This window comes from Strix aluco, chromosome 8 (genome assembly GCF_031877795.1).
Source record: "Strix aluco isolate bStrAlu1 chromosome 8, bStrAlu1.hap1, whole genome shotgun sequence".
Taxonomy (NCBI): Eukaryota; Metazoa; Chordata; class Aves; order Strigiformes; family Strigidae; genus Strix; species Strix aluco.
The window spans coordinates 3,494,515-3,521,533 of NC_133938.1; the positions used below are offsets into that span (position 1 = coordinate 3,494,515).

Consider the following 27,019-nt stretch of genomic DNA (forward strand, 5'->3'; position numbering starts at 1 on the left):
TTTTTAATTTGTCTGTCTGCTAAAGTCATCATTCTCTTACTGTTTTTCTTACTTTCTGACACTTTCTGTGACTTTTTTTCTTTAAAGTGGGAGATAAAAATGAAGAAAATGCATAGGCCCTTTGATCATATTTCCATTTTGATTTCAAAGCAATCTCTTTGTTTGTAATGCTTAAAAAAAATTCAAAGATCTGGAAGATAAGAAATTTTTCTAAGTTATCTTGGAAAACAATAAGCTTTCTATAACTAAGCCCAGGCAGGGAGCAGATTTATTTTCATTATGTACCACTATTCGTTTAGAGCTTTTTCACAGTATCTTTGAAGATATCATACATCTGAGTGGAATAGTCTTTTTGAGCTGAGTAATTTCACCAATTTACTCACCAAATCCATTACTTCTTGTTATAAAAGTTAGATAAATACAAACCAGATTTTTATAAACCGAACTTTATAAGAAACAGTTTAGTCGAGTTCCATATCTCATGTCTTTTCAAAAGTTTTATTTATTAATTTATTTATTTATTTTTAGAGATTGGACAGGTAATTAAACATTACCATACATGAGTACAAATAAGCAGCACTGTGTGATGTCTTCTTTGTAATAAATCCATGAGAAGTAAAAGTATTTTTGCAATTTTTCTGTAATTAGCACATTCTGTTCACAGTCATTTCACTCTGACAAATTACAGTTTAAAACAGTTTTCTGTATGTTTGCAAATGTTGAGATAAAAAATCCGTACTGTACAAGGGTTAGATAAGATATACAAGTCAATATGACTCAATGTAACTGCAGAACTGGGGTCTTTGTCAGTCAACACTTCCATGGCCAGCCATCCACTGGCATGTCAATAGTCCTTCTGCCTGATGGTATTCTGCAGCTGAAGTTAAACAAATGTGAATGTGTTCTCTGGAGCAGGACCAACACTGCCCCGTAGGTTGTGCCTACAGGGTTTGTTGGTGGGTACCATTGACTCCACTGGAGTTGCCCCACAGGCAACTGTTCTCTATTTGAAAGGTGTTATGTTGTGTGCTCACTTGGACTTTCATTTAATTTCTTAGTGTACTAAAAGGCCACAAAGGGATGGCCCTGACTCCATTTCAAATGAAAAGAAAAGATCTCTTACTCATTTCAGTAAGCTTTGAAGCTTAGCTCTTAACTTCCAGTGAGAGAGCATAGTTCTTAAGTTATTCTTCAAAGTGTGGTATGTAAGAGATTAGGCCTGTACTCTGGCTTACTTGGTGTGTGTCTACACATCTATATCTGTGTGAGTACAGTGCTTCAGCAAAGACTGGCCCGAGCTACACTGCTGAAAATTTGTCTGGAAATACACAGAACCCTAAAATGGGGAATTACCCATCTTTCATTTGCTCACAGAAACATTCCACAACAGTAACATGAACCAAGCATCAAATTAGTTACTTTACGAAACAGAATTTCTTTTTTTCCCTGTAGATTAATACCTAAGTGTCTTCCGTAGCGTTTTGCCAGCCCTTCGTTTACTGAGATGCTTTTTGCGTTCTACACAACCCAGAAATGAATGCAACGGCCTGAAAACCCATTCCCCCAAGCAATGTTCTCAAATACACGAGCAGGCGGTTGATCCCTAGGGGTTAGAGTTTCATCTTGGGGAGCTAAAAGCTCCATGAAAGTTACAGCACATTGACATTGGGGCTAGAGGGAATGAGAATACTCACCAAACACACTGTAAGACCGTTGCAAATGCTGCAGGTTTATGTACTGGAGAATACACTGTACAGCGTATGGATATAGACATGCATCTGTTATTAAACATAACATGAACTTCTTTGATGTAGTAATGTTCAGTGTATATGTTCTGAATTAAAACACGTCAGGTTGAGCATTCAGTCAAAACTTTTTAAATCTGTTGGATGTATCATTATTTTGGTTGACTTGAGCAAGTAGTATCTGCCCTTCTTAGGCTTCCAGTATAAGCCTTTTCTTCTGTCTAGTCTTCCTCTTGACCTTGGTGCGACGTATTTCCCGTTAAGATTGGTTTCCTCACATTCACTGTGCCACCAGCCTCCTGAGGAAAAATATTGTAATGTCAGTTACTGTCAGTTGTACCCTAACATACTGTGCTCAGTTTCTGAGTAGACAGCTCCTGTTTGCAACATAAATCTTTAGACCAGTTCCAGCAAAAGTGACAATTACCCAGTATACCCACATGAAATGCTGCTTGTACATATGCCCTCTTAGACTTGCAAGTTGAGGGCCAATACAGAGATGTTGTGCTCCTCATTATTGTCTGCTTCACATAAAAGTAGTGGTGGATAGAAAATGCACACACAAATGCTGTCCCTGAATTGGGACACTTAGGAAGTTAGCCTCACACTTTCATGTTTCCCATGACCCTTTACAATGGACTGTCCGATTTGCTGATATTTTTCTCAGGTACAAATAGTTAAATCTCTGCCTCTACAGGAGGCTGAAGAGCCTTTAGTAATCAAATTCTCTTTTTTATTGGCTGTTGTCCTTAACAATGAGCTTAAATTGTAAACCCAGTTCTGCTTTCAAAGGACTGGGAGTGACTCTGTGCTCAAAATTAAAGTTAGCACTTTAGAAGTCATTGGCCACCTGCTTTATGGTCACTAGAGCTGAGTAACACTCTCGGCATTGTTTCAGACACTAACAATTTTCAAGCTTAGAATGACGTACAAAATGTTTGTTGCATGAAGCAGGTGTCTGGAGGGCAATTCTGTATCCTGTGGTTTAATCATTAATTGATTTTTCAATTGTTTGCTTTTTGCTATAAACGGGCAAAACATAAAAGCTCCAGAAAATCAAAGAATTAGGAATCCTTTAATCAAATTATTATTAATGTCTTCAGCCTTGCATCTCTCTTGCTCCTTTGGGAGTGGTTATAGCATGTATACTTGACAAACAGCTAAAATCTGCCTTTGAATGGAAACTCACCATCATTCTTAACTTGCACTTTGTAGTCAAAATGGAGTTAAGAGTCAGTTTGTCTTCCTTTTTTTTGCAAGGAGGAATTAAACAATCTGACCCAGGACTGCCACACCAGACAAGGCATCAGAGGGGGAACCGCCCTTTACTTCATAGCTCAGAATCTCATCCTGGGGTTTTATTTCAGCCTGTGCTGCTGGTTCTGTTTCTGATGTTGGTCGTTTGCACAGCCTCACTATGCTTTAGTTTTACCTATCTATAAAATAGAAAGACAATGCCTTGTTGTTGTAGGACCCTGTCAAGGAAAAACATCTTCTGCCCTTTCCTGCGAGCAGAAAAATGCTGTTACCCTCTTTTTTCTGTATCTAAAGCCAGGCTAATATCAGTAACTACCCATTAAAGCATACATCCGTCCTTCATGTAGCAAAGAAACTCCCATGTTAGTATACCCAGCATACTGATACCTAGGTAGTTTTCTGGACAGTTGAAGTCATTTATTATGTCCACGTGACGGTCTGCAGTTGAGAACCGCAGTTCCGTCTGCTCCGGCAGCGCGTTGGGGATGCTCCCGGAGATCCGTGAAAGCTGGAGAGTGTAGTCTGTTTTGGGGCCTCCCAGGCTGAATGCATACTCGATGTAACGTTTATTTTCTTTCCAGTCCTGCAGCTCAATCCGTAAGATGTAGTCCCCTTGTTTAGTAATGGCATAGGTCTTGTTCAGGCCTAGCCAGAATTCCTCTGCAAAGTTGTAGTAAATAGATGCTGTTAATATGCAACTAGGCATGAACACACTTACTGTGTTTTTCAGATCTCTAACCCCCTACGTCAGATACCCACCTTTAAAATATCAGTATTTGAAAATATGTGTTCAAACAAGCTGCGCAACATCAGAATCAAGAGATGTCAGAGGTGAGGATTAGGGGACAGAACTCACAGGGCAGAGAGTTAGTGGGGAAAGAGTTATGTGATAAACTTTTCCCAAACCCCCATATCGCTCACACTGCTATTGAATTTGCTTTTACAGATAACCTGTGGGTAGTATGTGTGAAAATATAGTATTTAAAAGGATTTATTCAGTGCTTTAATTAAATCAATAATATGAGTCTTGGGGACTGTTGATCTTTTCAGAGGTCTCTTGCCACATTCTTTTTGTTTACCTCTTCTTAATTGCACACTGGTGATCAATAAAAGCAAGAGATATAAATGAACTGGAGCTTCTCACTTAACTTTCCCACCTCTTGTGAAACTCTGAGAGGGAGCTCAAGACATTTAAAACATGCATAATTGGAACTGTGTGACAAATGAAGCAAATGACATACATAAAACCTAATTGCAGTTGTTGTATTTTTAAAGGAAGGAGCTGCAGAACTAAACTGAGGTTTTGGTACCCTTGTGTACAAAGTGAATTTAACTTGAGCAGTTTTCTTTTGCTAGAATTCTTGAGAATTAGTTTCATAAATTATATTAAGTAGCTTATTATCAGTGCCACAGGTATCAGTGCACAATAGGTAATTGCCACATGTAGGAATAGCGTAGCTGAATGTGAGTGCCATACATGCAGGTGGCATTTAAAGCAATAGAATACAAGATGGTTGAGTAAAATACTCGCACAATTTACAGGGAAGGAGTAGTAACCTGTTATGTTTTATCACCTTAGAATATGCAACACAGAACTGAGTAGGACATAGCTGAGTGATGTGATCCTCTGCAAAATCTTTCTGACACTGAAAAGATGTGGCTTCATGTTGGTTTAGTATATGGGAATTGCAGACCAATCAAGGAGCAACTGTAGCATTCAACACGATTAGACAAACTATACAGGTAAAAGTCTACCTCAGTTGTGAGCTACTGTCCCAAAATGTGGGAAAAGTTGAGATATAGCAGCTCTTTATTGTAGAAGAGGTGGAAGTGAATCAGTATTGCTGCCTGCATTGGTGATGTTTTGATCTGTGCTGTGCCTAGAAAGTCAAAGTATTTTCTAGACAAAAATAGTCATCTCATTGTTTGAGAAACATAGGGAAAGTATTCTGGATGGGGAGGCTGTTGGGCAGCACTTGGTGCTACAGATTCTTGGGAGTTGATGATTAACGGGGGAATATGGGTGTTTCCTCCAGTGGCCATGGAGAGGATTGGCCACTTCACGGAGAAGCCGGAGGGGTTTGTGCAGGGGAGCACACACAGCCTCGGGCTCTCTTGAAATTGGAAAAATTGGTGTGGAGGTTTTAAGGGAAACAAGATTGCAGAAAGCTTGAGAGAAAGTAGTGACAGCAACTTGGTGAGGTTTTGCATTTGTGTATATTTTAAAGGCTTTGGGAGGTGTTTTTATAAATAGTAAAATCTCAATAATTAAAATAGTATTTAAAGCATTCTGGCCTTGATTCAGCAGAGGTTTCTAAACACACATTTGAAGGTGTGTCTGAGAATTTTACTGAGTTACATTTTCTGGTAAGCGCTTTCTGGTGTTCTACTAATTAGGTAAGCTGTTCAGATTTGATTGCAGGTTTTGTCTGTTCTCATGTGAACACCTTTCAGTAAGAAGATTCAGCTTCTCAAATAAACTGATACAGAGAAAAAGACACAAAAAAAGGGCATTTTTACCGTTGAGGTCACCAAAACCATTTGTATAGGCATCCCAGGTTTGGTTGAAATCTAGTGATCCATCCACTCTGTTCTGGATTACAGTCCAGGAGCTGCCTGTGAATAAGAAGGGGAAATAAGTCACAAGCCTGGCTTAAGTGTTTAAAGCACTAGAGAGAGGATGGAAAGTAACTGAGACCACCAGCTTGTGACCTATGGACTGCACTGCTGTGTCTGCCCTTACGCAAGTGAGCTCTCTACCACAGTGAGAAAGAAAATGGATTTGCATTGAAGGTGGCTCCATAGGAATCCCACTTACTCTTCATTTTGCAACAGTGCACCTGAGTGCACGTGTACAGAGCTGTAAAGTCTCTCAGCTGTACAGAGAGCAAATGCTTGACTCCTCTTGGCCTTGGCCTTACTAACTGTCCATGAGTGTGCTCTTGGGTGCTCCAGTTTTAAGGTAGAATGAGTTAGCCTGAATCTTCGTGAAAGAAATTCAAGTGAGCACAGCTGAACAGAACGCGGGGCTGTTCGAGTGTCCTGTGCCACACTTGTGGTGACTCAGCTCACTGGACTTATTTGTTAAGCTGCCTTCATGTCTTAATAAGGGCTGAGAAACGCAAACATAGAGAAAATGATAAAAAAGAGATATGAAATGTTCCAGACATTTGATCAGATTGCCAGACTCCCTCTACTGATAGTGCTTGACTGCTGGGAATGCAATTCCATGGAAGGTATGAAGTGTTGGAGGCTGTGTCCATGCTAGAGCAGCAGTGGGGTCTTTGTCCTGACCAGGTCATGACACCCTCGTTTTATCAGTTTCAACAAGTGTAAGCAAAGGAGCTTTCTGCACAGGGCAACCCTGTGCCATTCTGTTTACACATCCAAACAAATGACATGGCCCTGCCATGTTTGCATCAGCGTGTTCCCAGGCTCCCCAGGTAGCTGTGGCAAAGGGACCGTGCAGGGAAACTGGGCAGATGTGTGATCTCTGGGTAGTGGCAAAAGGAACAGACAAATGGGTTTCTTACAAAAATAGAGCTTGAGCAGGTGCTGTGCATTCTGGGCCATGCCAATTCTGGACCTATATCATACATAGCTACTGACTCACCCAAACATGATACAGAAATCCTGTCTCCAGGACTCACCTCTTTGGGTCAGTTTGGTATATCTAAGTCTCAAACAATAGCCCTTGTTAATGAAACAAAATTTTACTAAGGTATTTACTATTTACTGTTTGCCTTTATTTGGGAAAGCTATTAATGGTTGCAATATAATGGCATTTATAATTGCTGTTTTCATTATCTATAGCTAAAGGGGCTTGGGTTTTTTATTATACTTAATTTATGTCACATGATTGAAAGTCCTCTCCTTGGTATAAACAAGTGGTAAGTAAGGAATGAAAGCAGTGTTAAGGAGATTTCAGGATATGGGAAACATCAGTTCAGAGCACAGACAGGCCAGTAAGAGAAGTCAAGAGGATACATAAACCGTGCTAAGTTTTTGTGTACTTTGGGATGAGACGCAGTTTTTTGGCTTATAGGAAACTACTTATGTGAAAATTAGACTGTTGCTAGCACAGCTGTCTTACCAAATTTCATTTCACAGTAGACGTTGAAAGCTTCTGAGCCGTTGGGTTTAATAGTGTAAACACCACTGGACTGCATGCCACTGTTATAGAGAGCAGTGCAGTCAGGAGCGGCACCTAGGAAAAAAAAAAGACAATTACAAATCCTCTTTTGGATGTGGTAAGTTTTAATCCAGCTTTGTAACTTGAATTTCTATGTGAGATAGAGCCAAAACAAAAACTAGAACAATCTTTTTGGTAATTTTATTTTACAGTAACTGTAATGAAATGGACAAATTGTTTTGGGCTTGGTAGTACAGCTGCCAAGTTGTATGTAGGTTGGACTGCCTATATTTTTTAAGTTAGGCAAGGTTTCAACATAGATAATTTTGGAAAGTTGGTAAGGCCTGAGACTAGTCTCTGGCAAATGGCTTTACTACTCCTTACAAAGTTCCCAATAAATACATTTTCCATTGCCGCAGTTTGAAAATGCCATTCAACTTTAAAGAAAGCTCTTCTAAATCTTACAATCAGCCCATGTGAAGTAAATTAGTTCTCTGTTCAATACCCTCCAAGACAGGCATCGGCAACGCCAGAAGTGTCAGTAAAAGGGCGGCCACAGCACCCGTTTACAAGAGGTGAATGGAGGGTGAAGACTGAGGACAGGATTACTGCTCTGTCGGATGTTGTTCCTTTATGTCACCCCAGAGACAAGCACAAATATAATGGGGCTAAGTAGCTGATGACATTTTTTCCAAAGCAGGAAATGAACTCCTTCCCACAGCACTGTATTTAGCATCAGAGTGTTTTGCTTTCAGTCTTTGACTATTAAAACCCAATGCAAAACTTTCACAGAGAATACTGCGAATGCAATGTATCGTGTAGTCACGTCTAAGGGATAAGGTCTCACCATCAGATTTGTAGGTCACAGCTGTGGCGTTGCGCACAGGGAAGGGGGTGGCCTCTGGTTCTGTTTGCTCCCCTGTGAAGGAGTCCTCTGCGAGGTCCTGGAGCTCTATGTGGTTTAGCTGAAAGAACCGTAATTACAGACTGTTAATTTCCCAAGGCTCTGAAATGATGAGATTCATGTATCAAGCTGAACAATGTCATGCAGTGTATAATTTTTCTTGTGAATGTAATCCTTTAGAATACCCAATTTACAACATAAAAATAACTTTAGAACCGCACTGGTGGATTTCAGTTGCATGAATGTCAGCTCTGCCACTGTTCAAACAAGGTAGGATTCATGAGGCGAGTAAATGACCTGTTCTCACAAGGTGCACCTTAATGGGCAAACAGATTTAACTTATTTCCTCAGGTGACATCACTTAGACAAATAATACCAACATCGAAAGAGCACAGAACCCACAGTTCCTTAGGCTGAAATGCATTTTCCTTTTATAGCCTCCTCTTAGGAATAAATTAAATATGAGGGTGTCAGTTATACCCAGCATTACAGTGACACATGTTGAACTGCAGAACATGGTTCCCTATTGGAGTGAATATTGGAAAAGAAGAAAGAGGTAGAAAGTAATGATTCTTAGAAGACCAATGGAAGAACAAAAATATGATAGATAATAAGAGAAAAAAAAGAGAAAATTAGCAGTCAGAAAATACAGCAACCTGGTGTTGATAGACAGTATTTCAAAGCTGTGTTCTTGGTCATTGTGTGCCCTGGCCACGGCCCCGTGCCTGGCAGCACAGCAGTCTCTCACCCAAAAAGGTACCTGTTTGCAGTCAAAGTTGTTTATATCCTCCTCTACACCCCCAGACTGTGAACAAGAGGGATGGCTGACCCGAGTGAATGGTTGGACCATTGACTCCTTCAGTGTTACGAGAGATGACAAATTCTGAAAAGAGAAATAGAGGTGGTTCCTGTACCTTGTCCTCCAGCTCCATTATTTGATTGTGCTGTCTGTCGAGTTGCACATGTTGGTCCTCTACGATTTTGAGAAGTTGCTTGATGTGGTTGTCCTGCTGCTCCACGAAAGCCTGAGGACAGGAAGGGAGGGAGGAGGGTTGTGGTTAGAAGCAGCAGCAGACCTTCCCAGCGGCACTGCTTTGTCATGGGGCCAGTTTTGAGAGGCACAAACCATTTAACATTGCCTTTCCTTTTCCAAAGGGTCACCTGCTTTGCCTCCAAAGGGATGAATTTCTTTGCCTGTGAAGTGAACACCCATTTTTTTTGAGACAAACTACTGGCAGCTTTGTAGACCTTTTTTGTTGTTGCTATTTTCCTTCCATTTTCACATCCACAACAATTATGTTCTTTGAAGTTGGCCCTTGATTCAAACTAGATGTGTGCCACTGATCAAAAAAGGGAACAATTCCCTGCATTTAGGGTAGTAGCTTGGGATTTGAGAGATCTGGATTCATCTTTCTACTTTGACACAGACATCCAATATTTTCTCACACAAGTTGCTTAGCCTTTTTATACTTCTGCAAAATACAGTTAATACTTCCTTTTCCATAGCAAGCCTTATACCCACCTAAATACTTGCATATATTGACGTTAAGTCTGTTACCACTTGCAAGGTTCTTTTGTCCTGGAGGTCATAATAGGTGCTGTAGATGTCCCTCTTTAAAGGTTTAAAGTTCCTCTTTTTATACTGAGCAGGCAGTTCCTAGTGCATTGATTTGTAATGAGAAGATACATACAAACCTATGGGCTTGGTAATTGCATCATTTTCCTGATTGCAGATTTTTTTTAATCATTATTATTACACAATTTCTTAAAACTGATTTGCAAAAAAAATAGTGAAAAAGATACAGAACCTTATAAGTTCACAATTTTCTTACTGGTTTCACTGGGGAATTTTACTTCAAAATAAACAATATGTTAGATTAAGACACTGATTCTTTTAAGTGATTTATTTCTCAAAATACATAGTACTACAGTGAAGAGGAAGGGAAAACATGAGCTTCTATTGCATAACTACCAATAATAGCATTACAGTTTACTTTGGCTTTGTGTGTCAGGGGCTTTCACAAGTCTACTTACTTTGAGTGAAGAAATGTCTTTTGTCTCTTGCATTGAAGGCTGGATAATGGCCAGTTTAGTGACTTTGTCTTCCAGTCCCCATACTTTTTCTTGCAGCTGGATTTTGTTTTGTATGAGGTCTTCAATCTTCGAATTCATCTCCTGTGAGAGATTCTTTATCTCTTCATTGTTGATTTGCAGTCTGGCTGTAGTTTGTCTGAGCTGTTCTTCTTCTTCTTTGATTTCACTAGTTTGCAGTGAGAGCTCATAAAAGGACCTATCAAAAATGTAAAGTTTTTGAAAGATGTCATTCATCTGCCCCTTTGTCTTATGGACAAAGTCTTTAAGACCATGCCCAAGCTGGAGGAGTCCATTGGCTAAGATTCGTACATCATCTAACATGGCAAATCTTGATTTTGTCTCAGGAGATGGAGCAGAATCAAAGGAGGAATAATCCTTCTCAGCTCTAGCTGAAAGAGCAAGTGGGGCAATGAATAGAAAGACTAGAATGATTTTCATGTTTTCTGCTCCTGATACTCTTTGGTTGTTCAGGATGCAGAGGCTTTTCATACCAACAGTTTTTGCTGTGTGACTGTTCTGGGTTGAAGAATTTGATCTATTTATACTCCTTTTCATTTTGGAAGAGGCAGACCAACGAGTTGATCATTAAACTGTGTGTATTTGAACGAACGTAACCCCTCTTGAATGTAGGTTGATATCTTGGAAGATAAAACTGCGAGACAGGCACGTTGCTGATCAAAGTGTTTCTGAACTTTTCCATCTGCCAGACCTTTTATAAAATGTTATTGATGACATAGTGTTTTTCACACAACGCTTTTTAATAGGTTAATTTTGGGTCATAATCTTGATAAGGCCCTAAATTGCTTCTTGTTTGTGTTGCATGATTCCTTTTATTGCCTCAGGAGTATAAAAGGGTTTACCATACTTAAGAGCACTGGACGCTGTATTTCAGGTTGTGCAGCTCCTTGATAAGCTGTGGAAAGGCAAAATATTCCCAGATGATTCACACAACTTGATTCTCATCTTGAACCATTTTCTGATGTAACTCATTGTGCTGTAGTGGATTTACTTGTCATCTAGTTCAGATTAAGTGAGAAAGAGGGAATTAGGTCCAGAGATTGCCTGGATGTGATTCTACTACGTTAAGGTTTGTGCAGTAATTTACACCATATAAAACTTATTTTTAAAGAGCTGCTTTCCAAAGGTGGGTGAGATAAATAATACCTCCTTGCTTACATTTCTCATCTTACCATTCTTCTTACTGTTTAAGAGTCACACTACATAAAACAAGTCTACAAGTACTCTGAAATAAATGTCCTGTTCTGCAGTGAGTGTCTGCATGGAAGCATGTATGTTTTTCGAGCAATATTGCAGTATGAATGAAAGGTGGTTTTGTTTCTGGAATCACTCACAGGAATCCCAGAAATCAAAATCAATCCATGCATAATATAGTCTGTACTTTGGAGACTTTTCAGGTTTTTGCTAGATCCTTGTATGTTTAGTAATTCTTCCCCTGGACTTGTTGTTCCTGTACATATGCACATATGGTATGAAGCATCAATAGAAACATTATTTTAAAGATGAAGTTGTTATCTCATACATTAAACTTCCTTTGTGATGAAGGGTTGATAATATGCAGGTAGCCTCCCCACCCATAATTAAATAACATGAAAGTATTTTGGCTCTCCAGTTATCTGGTGGAGAGTATTTTATACCAGTATGATTTGGATCAGACTTATTGGAGTATCTGCACGAAGTATAGAAAAACAGTAGGAGCATATAGGTCATCAGGCCTGGTGCTGGGCAGAATGGGGATTCATTCAGAGAGAATCTGCTGGCATAGACTGGAAGCAAATGTAGGAATTAGCCTTAAATAGAAACAGTAATCACTATTCTATAGCAGGAAGCAGCACTGCATTTTCACAACCCAAAGGTGCAGTTCTGTCCCATAAAAAACCAACCCAGTAATTTCTCATCTTGTGAGGTGTCCCAGTCTTGAAGGTCCTCAGCCTTGTACACTGCTGAGACTAAGTACCGAGAATTGTCTTGTAGGGAACAAACTTGTGAAGGCAAAGGGATAAGTAAGATTTTCCTTTTTCAGCCCTATTTCAGATATTTGTGAATTCACAGCATCATAAAGGCTGTGACCAATCAGGAATTATCTCTCAAGCATAATTTTAAAACACTTGGGCAAAGCAGCAAAGCAATGATTTAAAAATCCCTGAACACTGAGAGTTTTGAGGATTCTGGCCGGAGGTCTCTGCTCTGGCTGCACCCTACAAAGAGTCGGGGAACAGGAGGACCAGGAGAGCTCTGCACCCTGGCGTGGTGGAGAAGAGTTATTTGCTTAATTACTCCTTTGAGCCTGGAAGGCTATAGGCAGACGAGAAGTTTGGTTATGGGCTGTTCATTATAGCTCCTGTACGTCTATCCACTTGCTGATCATTTATTTTACACTGAATATTGGTGCATTGATGAAAACATGACGGCCCCTTCATTTCTAAGGTCACACAAGTGACTCATTGGAGACTGACTGGTTGAACACTTCCAGGATGTAAACAAGCAGCCAAGAGGTGAGCAAAGTGCTAAGACTTCTTGCTGTGTCACAGGGCTCATGCCACTCTCAGATCTCTAGTTGAGCAGTGGGAGCAAAGTGGTTTTGTGCAGAGAAGTGAGAGGGAGTTAGGACTGCATTTGTTTCTTCTCTGATGCTTAGAGATGCAGCAGTCCACAGCCTACAACCACCAGTGACTGCCCTGGAGCTTCTCGCAGGTGGAAAGATATATCCGCACTTGTATGTGTTACTTTGTGTTGGGAGTTTAGATTCAGATTTATTATGGTTGGTGCTGCTTATTCAATGGTTAAGTATTCTGCTGGCTTTGGCCAGTGGAGAGTCTGCTGTATTCCTGCATCAGGAGCTTTGAGGCAGTATTGCATTGGGCTGGGTAGCTCTATCATCACGCGGAGCAAAGTAAAAATTTTCTAGTGATGCAGTTGCTCCATCTACAGAGACACAGAGTTGAACAGGGACTTTTATTAAAATGAAACACTGTTTAGCTTCTGCCTTTTTATCAGCACTTTATTTTAACTCCACATGTAAAAATCTATTAACTAGGGCTCAAATGGTAAGCATTATATTAATTCTTAATTTTATTGTGATAATGAGTGTTAATCGTGATTAATTCTCTGATCTGCATGCATAGGGCTTTATTCCAGAGATATAGCTTTGACAAAATTGATTGCTTTCCCAAGGGATGTCCACGAGGTTCTAGTCTATGAGAAGCTGTTCAGTGGAAGGCTATCATGCCATATTAAAATCTACATTTTTTTCAGAATAAGGAAACTCATCAAATCAGTATTTACTCAACGCTACTAAAATTCTGTTAGAAAAAGTGTTAGAACAATTAGGGTTATTCATGGGACAGTGATCATCCTAGAGTGTTTGCATTGAGTCATCATTCCTGCAGCATTTTCTCATTTGGTAATATCAATGGAAATGTATGAAGAGCTGTTCAAATGAGTTTCAAAAAAAAAGCACGTGCAGGATCTGGACAGCACTTATATTATACCTTTTAGGGTTCTTAACACTTTAACTCTGAAAGGTTTGATAGTTTTTGCTTTGAATGGTAGATCAAGGTGGATAACCCTGCTGAACACTTCCAATGTTTAAAAAAATAAGATAAGCATGTGCTTTTGAAGGATTTGTATTTTCTGTAGGGAAACTCAGTGGAGTTTCAGTTGTGTTGATGAAGCTTAGGTATGGTTTTTGTCTGGGCCTGACACTGCTCTGTAATAGGGAACAAAATTCAGCCTCTGGCATCCAACACAGGGATTTTGGGCTGCAAAGCTTGAAAAACTGGTTGCAAAATTTTTTTTAAAAAAAGTATAAATTCTCTGCAATCCACTTCAGACTACTTGAGTAACTTTGGTTTTACAGGGTTTCAAATGAGTAATTTTCTGTTGTAGCTATTTCTTACAAGAAGTCTTTCTCTGTTTTGTGTTAGTTTTGAATTCTTCCTAACCCCATCACCCACCAAAATCTTTATTCTTGGCCTAGTCTTCAGAGAAATACAGGAAGTTACAGAAGAAATAGCAATGACCAAGCAACTGGAGATCAGACATTTTACCAGGTTTCTACAGCTTGTGAAGCTGCTGCGTGTCACTGTGTGCTGCCCGTTCCTGTGCCACAGTTGTTGCGGCTCAGCCAACGCATGGTAACTTGGCAACCCACGGGAGCTTGCTTGTGCCGAGGCGCTGCTCAGACGTGACACTACCCTTTAGAAAGGTTTATTTTCCAAAGAGGAAAGATAGTCAAAATGCTCTGATGTCAAATATTTAAAAAGCACAAATAGCTGCCAAGCACATTTCCATATTAATGCCAGTGCCAATAAAGTCAGGCAGTGATAATCTCACTACAAAATACCACCCTTAGATGTCACAGCAGTCACAGATTCCATAAGCAAAGCAGGACACAGGAAAGAAGAAGAGAGAAAAACTTCTGATATGATTAAACCATAAGATTCAGGAGCTGTAGAAGCCCTAAGGGGGAATCCTGCCTCTGAGAGCTGTTAGCCCAGTCAAGAAAAGATGTATATAACAAACATGATCCTGAAGATCTTTCATGCACCTGGGTGACCCTCATTAAATGGGCTTTAAATGATTTTTATAGTAGGAATAAACCAAAGAAAAAGGTCTCTGGGTTTCACTGTAAAGGGAAATTTTCATAATAGTTAGACATTCCCTCTAAGAGTTAGGATCAGCTCTTAATGTTTTAATACCTTTATGAAGGATTTTGCAAAATGGCTGCAATCACATTATATAAATATTTAGAGGAGTGCCTGGTGCCATTATTTCCATGGCTTGGGAAGCCTTTGCACTTTAGCAATTCATTTTATGGAAGTAAAAGTACTTTTGAGATCTGTTTGAGATAATAGTATAAGCTTTGCATACATTTTGCATAGCATTTTAATAAAAGCTCCAGACACAAGTCCTTGGGTTTAAAGCTTCTGGCTGAAACTTTTATTGATAGAAATCTATGAATAGTATAATCAAGAAGTAGCTTGAAGCACAAGGACTAGCAGTCCTTTTGTTCATTTGGTGTGTGCCTAGCATGGTTGTTGGTGTTGCAGTGTTATTGTCATGATCAGTCCCTTCTCCTCCCTTTATCCCTTCTATAGAGAATTGAACACTGTGATATGAGTCCTCCCCACGATGTCTGGCCCATCAGAAAGTCGCTCTCTCCTCTTGCTTCCCACTGCTTGTGTGTAATACAGGGCTGGGGCTGTCCTCTCTTGGTTTCTGCAGACTACGTTCAGTGCCATGCCACTTACTTTGTTTTAAAAGCCAAGCAGCTTTGATGCCTGTCATCTCACCCATGTAGTGAAGCAGCTTCTACCATCACTTTGCACAGGAGTCTTGTTTCACTCTTTTCAGAGTATGGTGGTTACAGCTCTGGTGTCCTACAAAGTCTATTGAGTCCTGGTATGTGTGCACACAAATAAGATGAGAACTTGAGGTATAATGAATTGAAGGAAGGAGAGTGACAAAGGAGAAACTGAGAAGTCAGCCTCCCGGGGTGGCTGTTAGATAGGGGCATCGGTTCCTTCAAGAGATTTATAGTGTTCCTATCAGTTTTTCAGCCATCAGTCTCTTTCCATGGCTCCTGTAATTGTGCTTAGGGTAGACGGGAAGATCTGCAGCTTTTACCTATGTAGGGTAAGGTAAAATATAATTTTTCATTTGGGGTCACATTCTGATTTGCAAGTTGGAGAATTATTTCCCCTCTCTATATGTAAATTTTCCACAAAAGGAAGATGCCTGTAATAGGAAACCCTCTGGAGAGAAGCTGCCTGAACAAGAGCAAGCATCCAACCCTCCCCTGTCTTACAGCATCTGAACTTCCAATTAGCAACATGAGCTTCTTCGTAATGAAATTCAGGAGAACTGTCCTCTGAGCCTTTCATGTGGCAAGGGTTTAAAGGCAATGGATGGGGGAACAACCTGTACATTTCCTCCAGCGCTTGTTTTTATGAACGCAGCTAAAGCCCTGCCTGACATGCAATGTCTGCTTGTAGGTCTCCAGCACCCTCTTTCTAGAGTGTCATCATATTGGTGAAATGTCTCCTTTGCTCCCAGCAGGCCAAGCCCTAGCAGAAGAGGTGGTAGAACTGCAAGCTTGGTTTAGGCTCATCTCTGCTATTCAGCATAAATCAGTCCTAAGCATAAGACTGCCTTTAATATAGGGATCCTGTAGCCTGGCTTCATAAATACATTAAATCCTTCTCTTAAGCACTAATAATACTTAATAAAAGTTTTATGAGCAATGTACATTTTAGAGTAAATTTTCATATCCATTTTCATTTTACAAAGAACATCAAGGAGCAAATGTATTCATGCCAGAACAAAGTAATTTAGTAGAGTCACAAAAATGGCACAGGCCCCCTCTGAAATAGTAAGAGAGCGTTGATTAGGCAAAGCGACCAATGGGGATGGGATTCAAAAACTTAATTCACCATGAAGGACTTGAAAGGGAAGAAATTCCCACATGCCAGCTAAGCATATTCCTCTGCCTGGAGGGGTGAAAAAGAGCCTGGCTTCATAATGCTGCCCGTATAGCCTTCTGGAGCTATACAGCTGGACTGTTCTATATAGCTGCTGACCTGGAGGAGGTACTTTTTTCTTCAGACACTCTTAGAGAATTCTATAGGGCCAGCATTAACCTGTGTCTGTATAGATGGGAGTACCCATGGGTATTGGGGAGCAAATGGAGTTCCAATCAGAACCAAGTCCTTGGGTAGGGTTCATTTACCAAAACATTGACATCTAGCACAATTTCAGACAGCCTAGGGCAGGCCACCTCCAGGAGAGTGACCCACCGCTAGCCCAGTGCAGGTGTTTTGGATACCCATCTGAAAAGGCACCAGGTGCCTTCACTGAGCAACCGAATTACTGCCCTCCTGACAATCAAAATAAGGACTTGTTTTGGTTTTGATCTACTGTTGCCCGCACTCTGTAGCGGCTGCTTTATTGTGCTTAAAATGTTGTCCTGCTGTGCTGCTCACTTCAGTCTTCTGTGCCCATCTGTTGTCTCTTGTATCTCTGGGAGAAGGAACAGTTGGAAACTACTTACAAATTGTGTTCAGATTCACTGAATAGTTCCCGGAGGGGGACAGAGAGGAAGGGAACCTCTTTTACCTCCTGCCTTACAAACCAGGGCTTGTTACAGAATTGGTTGCTTCAGTGTTTGGGCAAAATCATAGAATCATAGAATGGTTTGGGTTGGAAGAGACCTTAAAGGTCATCTAGTTCCAACACACCAGTCTTTTATCCCTAGCAGATGCAAGGCAGCAACATGAACCTCTCACCTAACCATCAGGCTGCTGAGTAGCCTGTGGTGAGCATCCCTCTTGGTCCTTCTTGTTGGAGCTGTAGGAGCCAGGGTATCCAAGGAGGAACAATGCTGGTCTGCTAGGCAAGGCTGTATGGGAGATGGATAGGGGATATGCAGGCTGACTTTTTAAAGACGTATAATAATTCATGCACTTTTACTTGTTTTGGGGTGAAACAAGGTGTATTTCCTTTGAATAAGTGAGTATGTTGAGTGGAATGGTTTGGAGCGGCTTGTTGTCTTCTTTGTAGGAACATGCAATGGACTTTCTGTGGTATAAATTACTTGCTCATAGGGCAGGCGGGGACTTTTAGTGGACAGTTTTGTTAACGTGTGAATCCAACTTGCACTTCGTTGGCAGGGACTGAGCAGGGCTTATTGCAGAATTTTGCATCTTGTCACTGTTGTGTTTGAAGTAATCACAGACTTGGAGAAATGGAGCTGGAAGGGGCCTCCAAAATGTGCCCCCCGCAATGAAGGTTGAGGTTGTCTGTAAACCAATTTGGACAGCTGTTTGCCTCACCTGTCCTCAAAAGCTACCAGAAAATGGAGATTTCACACCTTCCCAGGCAATTTATTTTACTGCTTAACTAGCCTTACAGCCAGAACATTTTCCTTCGTATCTAACCTAAATCTCCTGTGCCACAATTTCAGCCCATTACGTCCTGTCACATTCCCTGTGGATGTGATGATCACTTTATTTCTTCAGTCTTTGCTGCAGTTCTTTAGGTACCTGGGATTGCTGTCCTTACCTCTGGCCATAGCCGTTCCCTCAAAACTGAGCACTGGCCATCCCCGCTGTTTTCCAGAGCTCCTGACTGTTCTTGTTTCTCAGATGTGAGCTTTAGTTGGTCCCCGTCCTTCCCAAAGTGCAGCTTTCAGGCGTGGAATTGGAGATGCCATGCTGTCTGAGTCATTGTGAGGATTGCATATCTGCTGAAGCTACAGATACTCATTTAGTTTAATCTGTTTTTGGAGGAGAGGTGTAACCTGAAGTCATCATGATGTAAGGAGATTTAAAAAAAAAAAAGAAAAAAGAGGACAGGTTACAACAAGGAAGTTACTTAACAGGAACCAGCCACTCTGTGTTGAACTAATAAACACTTCTCAGTGCTTTTCTATTCATATGTTTTCTTTCCGCTTGAACTTCTTAGATTGTAGAATCACTGGTATATTTTTAGATGTATTTTTCAAGTGCCCTTATAAACAGGAACTATTTCAAAATGTGATGGCAGTTAAAAAAACTATGACTTTTGATGTCTAAAATAAGGGGTTATTATCAAATTGCTTGGTGCACTTATGTTGAAGAGAAGACCATCTGGCTAATCAAACCCTTCACTTTGACTCTCCCAGTGTTTCCATAGAGGTTTAAACAATAGCATTAATAAAGGTATAAACCCTCTCATTCTCACACGGAGATGCTCACTTGATGCCTTTGTCTCCTGCAGGAATCTTCTTTATGTCTATCCTCAGAGCCTTAACTTCGCCAACCGCCAAGGATCTGCCAGGAATATCACTGTAAAAGTCCAGTTCATGTATGGAGAGGACCCAAGCAATGCCATGCCGGTGAGGAAAGTACTTTGTGCTCCATGTGAATGCTGCGTGCTGATAAGGCAGAGTACACATTGCAGTCATAAAATCTCTGTGTTAAAAGAAAACCTTGCTGAAATACATTTCAAAATAGCAAGCTCAGAGGAATATCAAATTACAGTATTTCAGAACAAAGAGTACATTTGTATAGAGTTTGCAAAGTAACAATGTAGTAGCTAGTATTTTAACCCGAGATGTTTGCAGTGGACAGCCTTGTGTTTGGAATAGCACTTTTGCTTCCATGCCAGAAAAATTAAAGGTGATAGTTATACTTGTGTTTAGGGCCAGAAGTGATCAGCCCTTAGTGAAGATCTGTGTAGGGGTGGTTACATTCATCAGTTCTTCAGACATATCTGTGTGCATGTGACTGAGATTATTAAAACTGTGAACTCTTCAGTGACTGAGTAAAACGTTGTGTGTGAGTGAAGGAGCGTGTAACAAGCAGATGTAACTGTACACAGCTGCACAGACTCATGAATGGAGCTGTAAATGTCTCTGTGGAATTATGGAACAAATTCTTGGCACAGTTTTATAGGGGAATTTCTGTGATTTTTTTTTTCTTTTTTGCAGGTCATCTTTGGCAAATCTAGCTGTCCTGAATTTTCCAAAGAAGCATACACAGCTGTAGTGTATCACAACAGGTAAAACACGTGACAGCTTGTGAAAGGATGTGGGCCCATATGGATAGTGTGATTTTACCCAAAGGAAGTTTTACCACTGTGAAAGTGGAGTAACTCACCAGTGACTCTGTCTCAGTGTTAATTATTTCACAATGACTATCTGAATACCACTCACAACAACTGCAGTGTCAATTGATAGGGTTGTTAGCATTTTGTGATGACTAGGAGCCGGAGTCTTTGTTTGCTTTGGTACAACTCAGCCTTGTGTCAGGGGCTGTGATCCTGAGCACGTAGCCCAGCTCAGCAGATGCTGTAAGGACAAGCTTCAAGTTAGTAGTCATGAAGACTTACATTATAAACTCATGGTAGTGTGTGCTTCATTATTTTGCTGGAGCCTTTTAGACTTTAGTTACAAATTGGAAGTACTTGCTCTTGAAAAGAATTGCCTTGCAGTGGCGGTAAGGAGTGCTGAATCTGGCCTTAACGTGTTGATAGGCTTTGTAGGTGTACCAGGGAGAGAATCCTGTCCTGTGGACTGGGGACCGTGGCAGTCTCCACCTTGAAACAAGAGTTCATTTCAAAGTGCTTGTGTGAGTAGGGGCTGCTGCTTTCATTTTTGTGGACTGTAAATGCCTACCTAACATTTTTCCAGTCCTTGGTGATCAGAAAGTAAAACTTTAATCCCTTGAGATAGTCCATGTGCTTCCAGATATTTTAATTCAAAGGATTTGGTTTCAAGCATAAGATAGTAAACCACGGTGTTTGTATTGATGACTCAGTTGAGGGTCTGGTCTCTGCACAGATCGCCTGATTTTCATGAGGAAATCAAGATTAAGCTTCCAGCCACTTTAACCGATCACCACCACCTGCTTTTTACTTTCTACCATGTCAGTTGCCAACAAAAACAAAACACTCCCCTGGAGACCCCAGTCGGATACACCGTGAGTGTCTTTCAGTCTTTATGTTTTTCAACATAGGATATATTCATAATGCATTTGTTTGCAATTTGTTCAGCATCACTGTCAACTCAATACTCCGTTGTGGAATTTGAGAATTTGGCAGTGAAGCCTGAAAAGTTCAAGAAAGCCTTAAGAAATGTGTGGTTTTGTTTTTTCTTTTGTTAATTCCTTCTCCTTAAAGTGGATACCAATGCTTCAAAATGGACGGTTAAAGACTGGTCAGTTCTGCCTACCTGTTTCATTGGAAAAACCACCACAGGCTTATTCAGTGCTTTCTCCAGAGGTGAGTTGTCCTTCATGCTGAAAATGAGCAGGAGAATACTTCTGTTAAAAAGTGAAAGAGTATGTGTGTACATATGTGTGTGCATGTGTATTTTTAACTCTTAAGGGTTATTTATTTCTTAAATACTGTTAAGTTTAGACAAGTGTGGGCACACATGTGTGATCTGACAATAAAATGAAAAGAAATGGCAACTGTAATTAGAAGTGCCTTAGCTCTGGTTTCTGTCACATCCTCACTCATCTTTCTGTTAACCTGCAGGTTCCACTCCCTGGAATGAAGTGGGTGGATAACCACAAAGGGGTTTTCAATGTAGAAGTTGTTGCTGTATCATCCCTCCACACTCAGGTAAATGTTAAGAGCAGGCATTGTAATAAAAAGGGTTGGTACTCTTTTGGCAACTGAAACGCTGTCAAAGTTGATACTGTGAAGAGTATAATAATCACTTGTAGTGAAATTACAATCCCATTTTCAGTTCTGAGCAGCAGACCTGTTATTCCACATTCTGCTGTGAGTATATTTGACAAGTTCTGCTTAAAAATATGAACAGTTTGGCCTTTATTCACAGGGAGTGAATGGCCAACAGTGTTTTCAGACCTCAGGCTGTTGTGTTTAATACAACAGATCTAACATACAGTCCAGGCATATGATGTTTCTTTGTTTTTCCTTTTCTCCTTTGCCTCTTTTGTTCCTCCATGTATTTTTCATCTTTCTTTGATCTGAAAAGAAATATGACAATCATTTTGACTAATCATTTCAACTTTTGTTTTATTAATTCCCAGTATGTCATTTGATTTTTTTTGTGTGTTTTATTTGTTGTAAATAGTAACATGACTTTAGTGCATTTTTGTCTGTTTTTCTAAGAATACACAGTTTGTGGGTCTTCTAGTTTTGCCCTGACAACTTCTGAACATCGGCTGATTTCACTTGATTTAGACATATGGGCAGAGCTCTCAAAGATGTTGAGTTTCTGCTAATTTTGTGAGACTAAATGGTCAGATAGAAGAAGGAGGGAGAGAATCCATCCATGAGGTACAAATCCAGAGAAAGTGGAGTTACTTTTGGAGCTTCTTGCTGATTATTGTTTTTTCTTTTTTGCTTGTGTGTAGGACCCTTATCTTGACAAGTTCTTTGCACTTGTCCATGCTCTGGATGAGCACATGTTCCCTGTGCGAATAGGAGATATGAGAATTATGGAAAACAACTTGGAAAATGAACTGAAGAGCAGCATTTCAGCTTTAAATTCCTCTCAACTGGAGCCGGTAGTGCGATTTCTTCATCTCCTGCTTGACAAACTGATTCTTCTGGTAGTAAGACCTCCTGTCATTGCAGGCCAAATAGGTATTCTATTTAAGTTTTATAGAGAATTACATAGCTGAAAGTTTGACACTTCCAATTTTATTGTATTTATGTAGAAATGAAAAAGTCCATTTTAATGCTGTATTTTAGTGCCACTAATACACCATGTATCTTCAAAATAAAGCAAGCTGGCATCCAGATTGGTGCTGATATACACAGGAGCAATATTTAATACAAAGGTTTTCAAGAATGACTAGTAATTTGGTGTCCACGTTGAGACACTGGAAAGGGGCCTGACTTTCATGAGTTGGATGCTCAACATTTTCTTAGCACTGGAGCCTGTTGAGGTGTCTCTATACTGGCATTCAGGAAATAGGAATTTCAGCCTTACTAGTCACCTTGGAAAATCTTGAAGTAGGTAAAATAAGAAGATAGAGATGCAGTATGTTTCTCTAGCTGTTGTGGATCTGATACTGTCAGCATGAATAATCCCTCCTTTTGCTCCTTGTTGTGGGCTTTGCTGTGGCAGTACAAAAAAATCTCAAGTGGAAGTCAGGATTAGATCCTTAGTAATTAAAATAGCAGTTGGGATTTTTTGTAGGAAACTTGAGTTTGAACGTGATGGAATATCGGTATCTAAGACTGCTTTAAAACTAGCAATAGATTTTTTTTTTAGAAAGGTTATCTTCCTGGGAAGAATTTTACTTGAATTTTTATTTTATATTTTAATGCTCTTCCACTCTTTAAGTATTCTGTATTAGTTTAGTTTGTCTGTATGGAGCATTTAGGACATTAGTGTCTAGTTTTTAAAAAACTAAGATTTACAGTCTCCAGCTGCTGTCTGCTTCATCCATAATTTGTTTAGAATATCTACCTCGGTCTGTGTGTAGATTCCTATACTCATTTTTAGAGCAGATTTTTTTCTAAAACACAATGGAATTGTTCTTTTTGATACAGTTTATATTTTGGCTAAGGCTTAAATGAAGGACATAATTAACTGAGAAAAGTATGATAAATATCCAAAGGATATTATCCATCAATTAAGCAAGGACTTGATCTTGTTACCATGTCAGCTGATGATCAAAGTTGGGCTGATTGCAGAAATCAGGCCTAAATTCATTGAATTTGTTATTCATAAAAATGGAAGCTTATCATTGCAACACCTGTCCTCCTGTCAAGCTGTTTATTAGACCTAGTTCAAATATCAGGTTCTGTTTTTCATGAGAAATGCTTGCTATACTCTGAACAAGCTTCACCATTTATCCTTTAGAAGGTGGACAAAATGCACATTTAGGCTTTGCTCATGAACACTGCTGCAGTCTAAAACAAACTCCTCACTTATTACTTTCAGTTAACCTGGGCCAAGCCTCTTTTGAAGCGATGGCATCAATCATAAACAGACTTCACAAGAACTTGGATGGAAACCAGGACCAGCATGGCAGAAACAGCCTTCTTGCTTCCTATATTTATTACGTTTTTCGCCTACCAAATACCTATCCCAACTCACCATCACCAGGTAGCTCTTTTTTTCATTTTATTTCAAGTCACAGTTTGTTAAAAGCAAGCAGAAATTGCTTGCTGGCAGGTGCTCTTGAGCTCCAACTGCATGGCTGGTTCCCTGCCAAGCCCTGTTATTAACTTTCTCTATGGTCCAGTGTAGCCATTTACCAGATGAGTTTAATTACAGTTAGCCATGTCAGAGATTTTAACTATTTGATGATGTTAGATAACAGTGTCACTGCTGAAAGATCACGAGGCTAAATTATGGCAAAATTCTTTTAAGTTTTATTTTCTGTGGCCGGTAGACAGATGTGGTACGCTCTTGGCCTGTCCTGCTTCCCAGTCTCCTTCACTCTAGTACTTTCTGACTTTCATCCAGTTCCAGCAAAAGTTGATACACTGTCAAAGGAGTGTGAAATTCTTGAAAACACATGTTTGGGTACAAGAGGGAAACAAATTAATTCCACCCCTGCTGAGAACAAGAGATACATCTGCGTGTGGGAAGAGACAGTGTGAATGACAGCCACAGAAAACTAGGCTTTGGAAGGACTCTTGTGCTTGCATGGAACAGAAAACCTCTGAGGGCGGTTGGGAAGGTTGTGTACTTAAAACTGTGCCCAGTCCTTTGGTGGTTTTCGAGTCTGAGGTCTGGCAAATATCCCTTTAGCTAAAGACATACCTCACACTGGCTGCCTAAACCCACAGGGAGCTTCCTGCTTCCCACCGATAGGTGGATAAAATAGCTTTTTAATCCCATCCCTGTCTCCCTGCTGCTTGCCTTGGAGAACCAGGCAGGGGAAGGCCTAGGGAAGGTTTCCTTACAGCCCAGACCTAGTGGTTATCTAAAGGGTTTGCTGCATCAGGCAGGTGTAAAGCAGCATGGGATCAAGGCTCTGAGCCATGGTCTAACAGGATGTTCTTCCGTCCACTGCCGTAGGTCCTGGTGGCCTAGGGGGATCAGTGCATTACGCCACCATGGCTCGATCTGCTGTCCGGCCGGCAAGCCTTAACTTGAACCGCTCACGGAGCCTCAGCAACAGCAACCCAGATATATCTGGGACCCCCACCTCGCCGGACGATGAAGTTCGCTCAATCATTGGCAGCAAGGTATGCGTGCACCGCTGAGGGTCTTACAGGAACTTCAGCATCTTTTATTTAATCTTTAAAGAAGTAACAGGGAAGTTTTGGTGATTTTTTCCTATGAAAAGATGTTCTTACTAACAGCCCCTTCTCAGACTTTTTCTGGCAGTTGCTGATAACACTACTGAAACTCCACTCCTTGAAAATAGTTGCTGATCTCTCTGACTTGTTGGAGACCATCCTGGCAGTGTGGTAGCTAGGGGCAAGAGTCCTTCTGGACTTGTCTCCCCAAGACTAGTAGGACAAGAATGGTTTTACTGCCTCACTTTTCACATGGCCAGCAGCCGTATCCCCTGACCAGCTCTGTTATGTCTCCCCAAACCTTGCATCCCCTATCTTGCCACCCTGTAATCCCACTCTTACCTCCCAAACCAAAACTCTCTCTTCTCTGTGTTCAGCACTAATGGCTGCTCAGATGCTTTCTGTACTACTTATGTCCAGAGCAGGTATCTTGCACACAGCAGGAACATTCCTGGTCCTTGCATGGGCCAGAGAGGATTTCAGCTGGTTAGTGAGTGAGCCTTAGTTCAGTCAGCAGTGTGAATTTACAGTGTGCTAATTCTGCACCCACACTGATTCCTCCCACCTAAAAGTAACTTTCCATTGTGGGCATGTTAGTGCAGAGCATCTGGCATGGTCTTATTTTGGCTCTTAAGGGCTCAGTATATGCATCTCCTGCAGAAGGGCCTGTCCCTCACTGGTGACTTCCAAGTACACAGGACTGCTACAGTCCCAGTTTGAGCACTTCAGTTTTGTGCCTAAAACAGGTGGGATGAGCCAGGGCAGATCTGCTGTGTTGGTAATTCTGTTCCCTAAGAGGGGTGCCTTAGCTTGTTTGGGGTTCTCTTTTTTAATCTTCAGGCTGTGGTAGCTTAGACCAAGATGAGATGCTTTCCCACCAGTGACCCTTCACTCTTAAAGCACAGATGAATTCCTGAGCCCTTTCAGAGAGCTGCTATGTTCGATCCTTTGGAAGATCAGTGAGCAAGTTTGTTAATAAAGCCACCACTGGTTGGTCCTGTGTTTTATAAGAGCAGGAAAAACATAGTTTCAGAAAGGTTACCAATTTTAAATGAATAAGAGCATAATTTGCTGACTAAATAAGAGTTTGAAGAAGTGTGGATAGGAAAATAATTTCTTACATCAAAGTTTGGACTTAGAAGTCTTAAAATATTTTAAAGACCATTCCAGTATCTTGCTAATTAAACAACCCTGACCTTTTGTAAAATGCCATAGGCACTAATGTGCATATGGAATTTACACAGGCTATCAGAAGTTTAACATGTGCTGGCTTAGTGCATAATGTCACAATACAAAATGAAGAGAGATTTTCTTCTGGAGATGTACTCCAGGCTTTAAAGAAAAACCTATTCTGTGAATAATTGTGAGGGAAAAGTTTCCTTTAGGGTAGTCTGAGCATCAGAAATTAAGCTCAGTCTGACTATAAAGACTTCTGGTTGAATATATAATTTTGCCTTGTTAATATCAATAGGCAAAAATACAACACTTCTTGAGATGTTGAAATGAGCTAAAGGGTACAAAAATTTCTGTTCTGTTTCTCCAAGTAATGGCATAAACACATATATTGGAGTAGGGAACCTGCACTTCAAATTAGAATCTATCATGAGAAGCTTTCTGCTTTTAAAAAAACCAAATAGTGTTTTGTTGTTTGATGGAAGTCTTCAGAGTCCAGTCCTGTATTGTTTTTTATTGTAATGTAAGATATTTATAGGTTGGGTAAATATTCATTAAGTCTATCCTTCATCAGCTTCTTACTTAATTTTGAAAATTCAAACAGTCATTCCCTTTACAGGATTTGGGAAATTTCTGTTTATTTTCATAATAGAGGAGGTTTTAGGTCTGTAACTTATTTTGCCTTCATTTGTAAACTGAGGCCATGTAAATTTTATTCCCTACTAAAGCAAATTTATTAAGTGTCTAAAAAGACTTATGGTCAGATTTTACACCTTATTAAGTGCTGCTGAAATGTCGGAGATGTGCTGGGAAAAAGCAGAAAAGGTTGTGGAGTTTCATTGCTCTGACAGTGCATTTTCACAAATGTGTGTTATGTTCCTGCACAGATCCAGCTGCAAGTTGAACCCCAAAGATAGAGCAGAATTTTCTAGCAGTTTTGTGAACTTTTGAGTGACACTGTCAAGCAATTAAGAAGCT

General features: G+C 40.3%; 2 protein-coding genes across 11 annotated transcripts in view; one reads left to right on the forward strand and one right to left on the reverse strand.

The window, feature by feature from the left end:
- DOCK7 (dedicator of cytokinesis 7) overlaps nt 1-27,019 on the forward strand; it is a 106,664-nt gene that overhangs the window by 41,891 nt on the left and 37,754 nt on the right. For all 10 annotated transcript variants that reach the window (XM_074831839.1, XM_074831840.1, XM_074831841.1 and 7 more), the window contains exons 15-22: nt 18,908-19,025; nt 19,620-19,690; nt 20,472-20,610; nt 20,810-20,911; nt 21,170-21,256; nt 22,018-22,249; nt 23,559-23,723; nt 24,645-24,814. In XM_074831839.1, the coding sequence (XP_074687940.1) occupies nt 18,908-19,025; nt 19,620-19,690; nt 20,472-20,610; nt 20,810-20,911; nt 21,170-21,256; nt 22,018-22,249; nt 23,559-23,723; nt 24,645-24,814 (1,084 nt within the window). The remainder of the gene's footprint in view (nt 1-18,907; nt 19,026-19,619; nt 19,691-20,471; nt 20,611-20,809; nt 20,912-21,169; nt 21,257-22,017; nt 22,250-23,558; nt 23,724-24,644; nt 24,815-27,019) is intronic.
- On the reverse strand, nt 478-10,612 carry ANGPTL3 (angiopoietin like 3). The gene is made up of 7 exons (XM_074833174.1): nt 10,073-10,612; nt 8,953-9,063; nt 7,982-8,099; nt 7,096-7,209; nt 5,523-5,618; nt 3,390-3,662; nt 478-2,044 (listed from the first exon to the last, which is right to left on the reverse strand). The coding sequence occupies exons 1-7, from the start codon at nt 10,568-10,570 to the stop codon at nt 1,863-1,865; spliced, it is 1,392 nt and encodes a 463-aa protein (XP_074689275.1). The 5' UTR covers nt 10,571-10,612; the 3' UTR covers nt 478-1,862.

Excerpts from the sequence above, each read along its gene's own strand:
- ANGPTL3 (XM_074833174.1), bottom strand. The coding sequence starts at position 10,570 with ATGAAAATCATTCTAGTCTTTCTATTCATTGCCCCACTTGCTCTTTCA. Across the intron at positions 8,100-8,952 it reads TAATGGAGCTGGAGGACAAG|CTAAACCACATAGAGCTCCA; the intron begins GTACAGGAACCA and ends CGGTTCTTTCAG. Across the intron at positions 7,210-7,981 it reads TGTGACCTACAAATCTGATG|GTGCCGCTCCTGACTGCACT; the intron begins GTGAGACCTTAT and ends TTTTTTTCCTAG.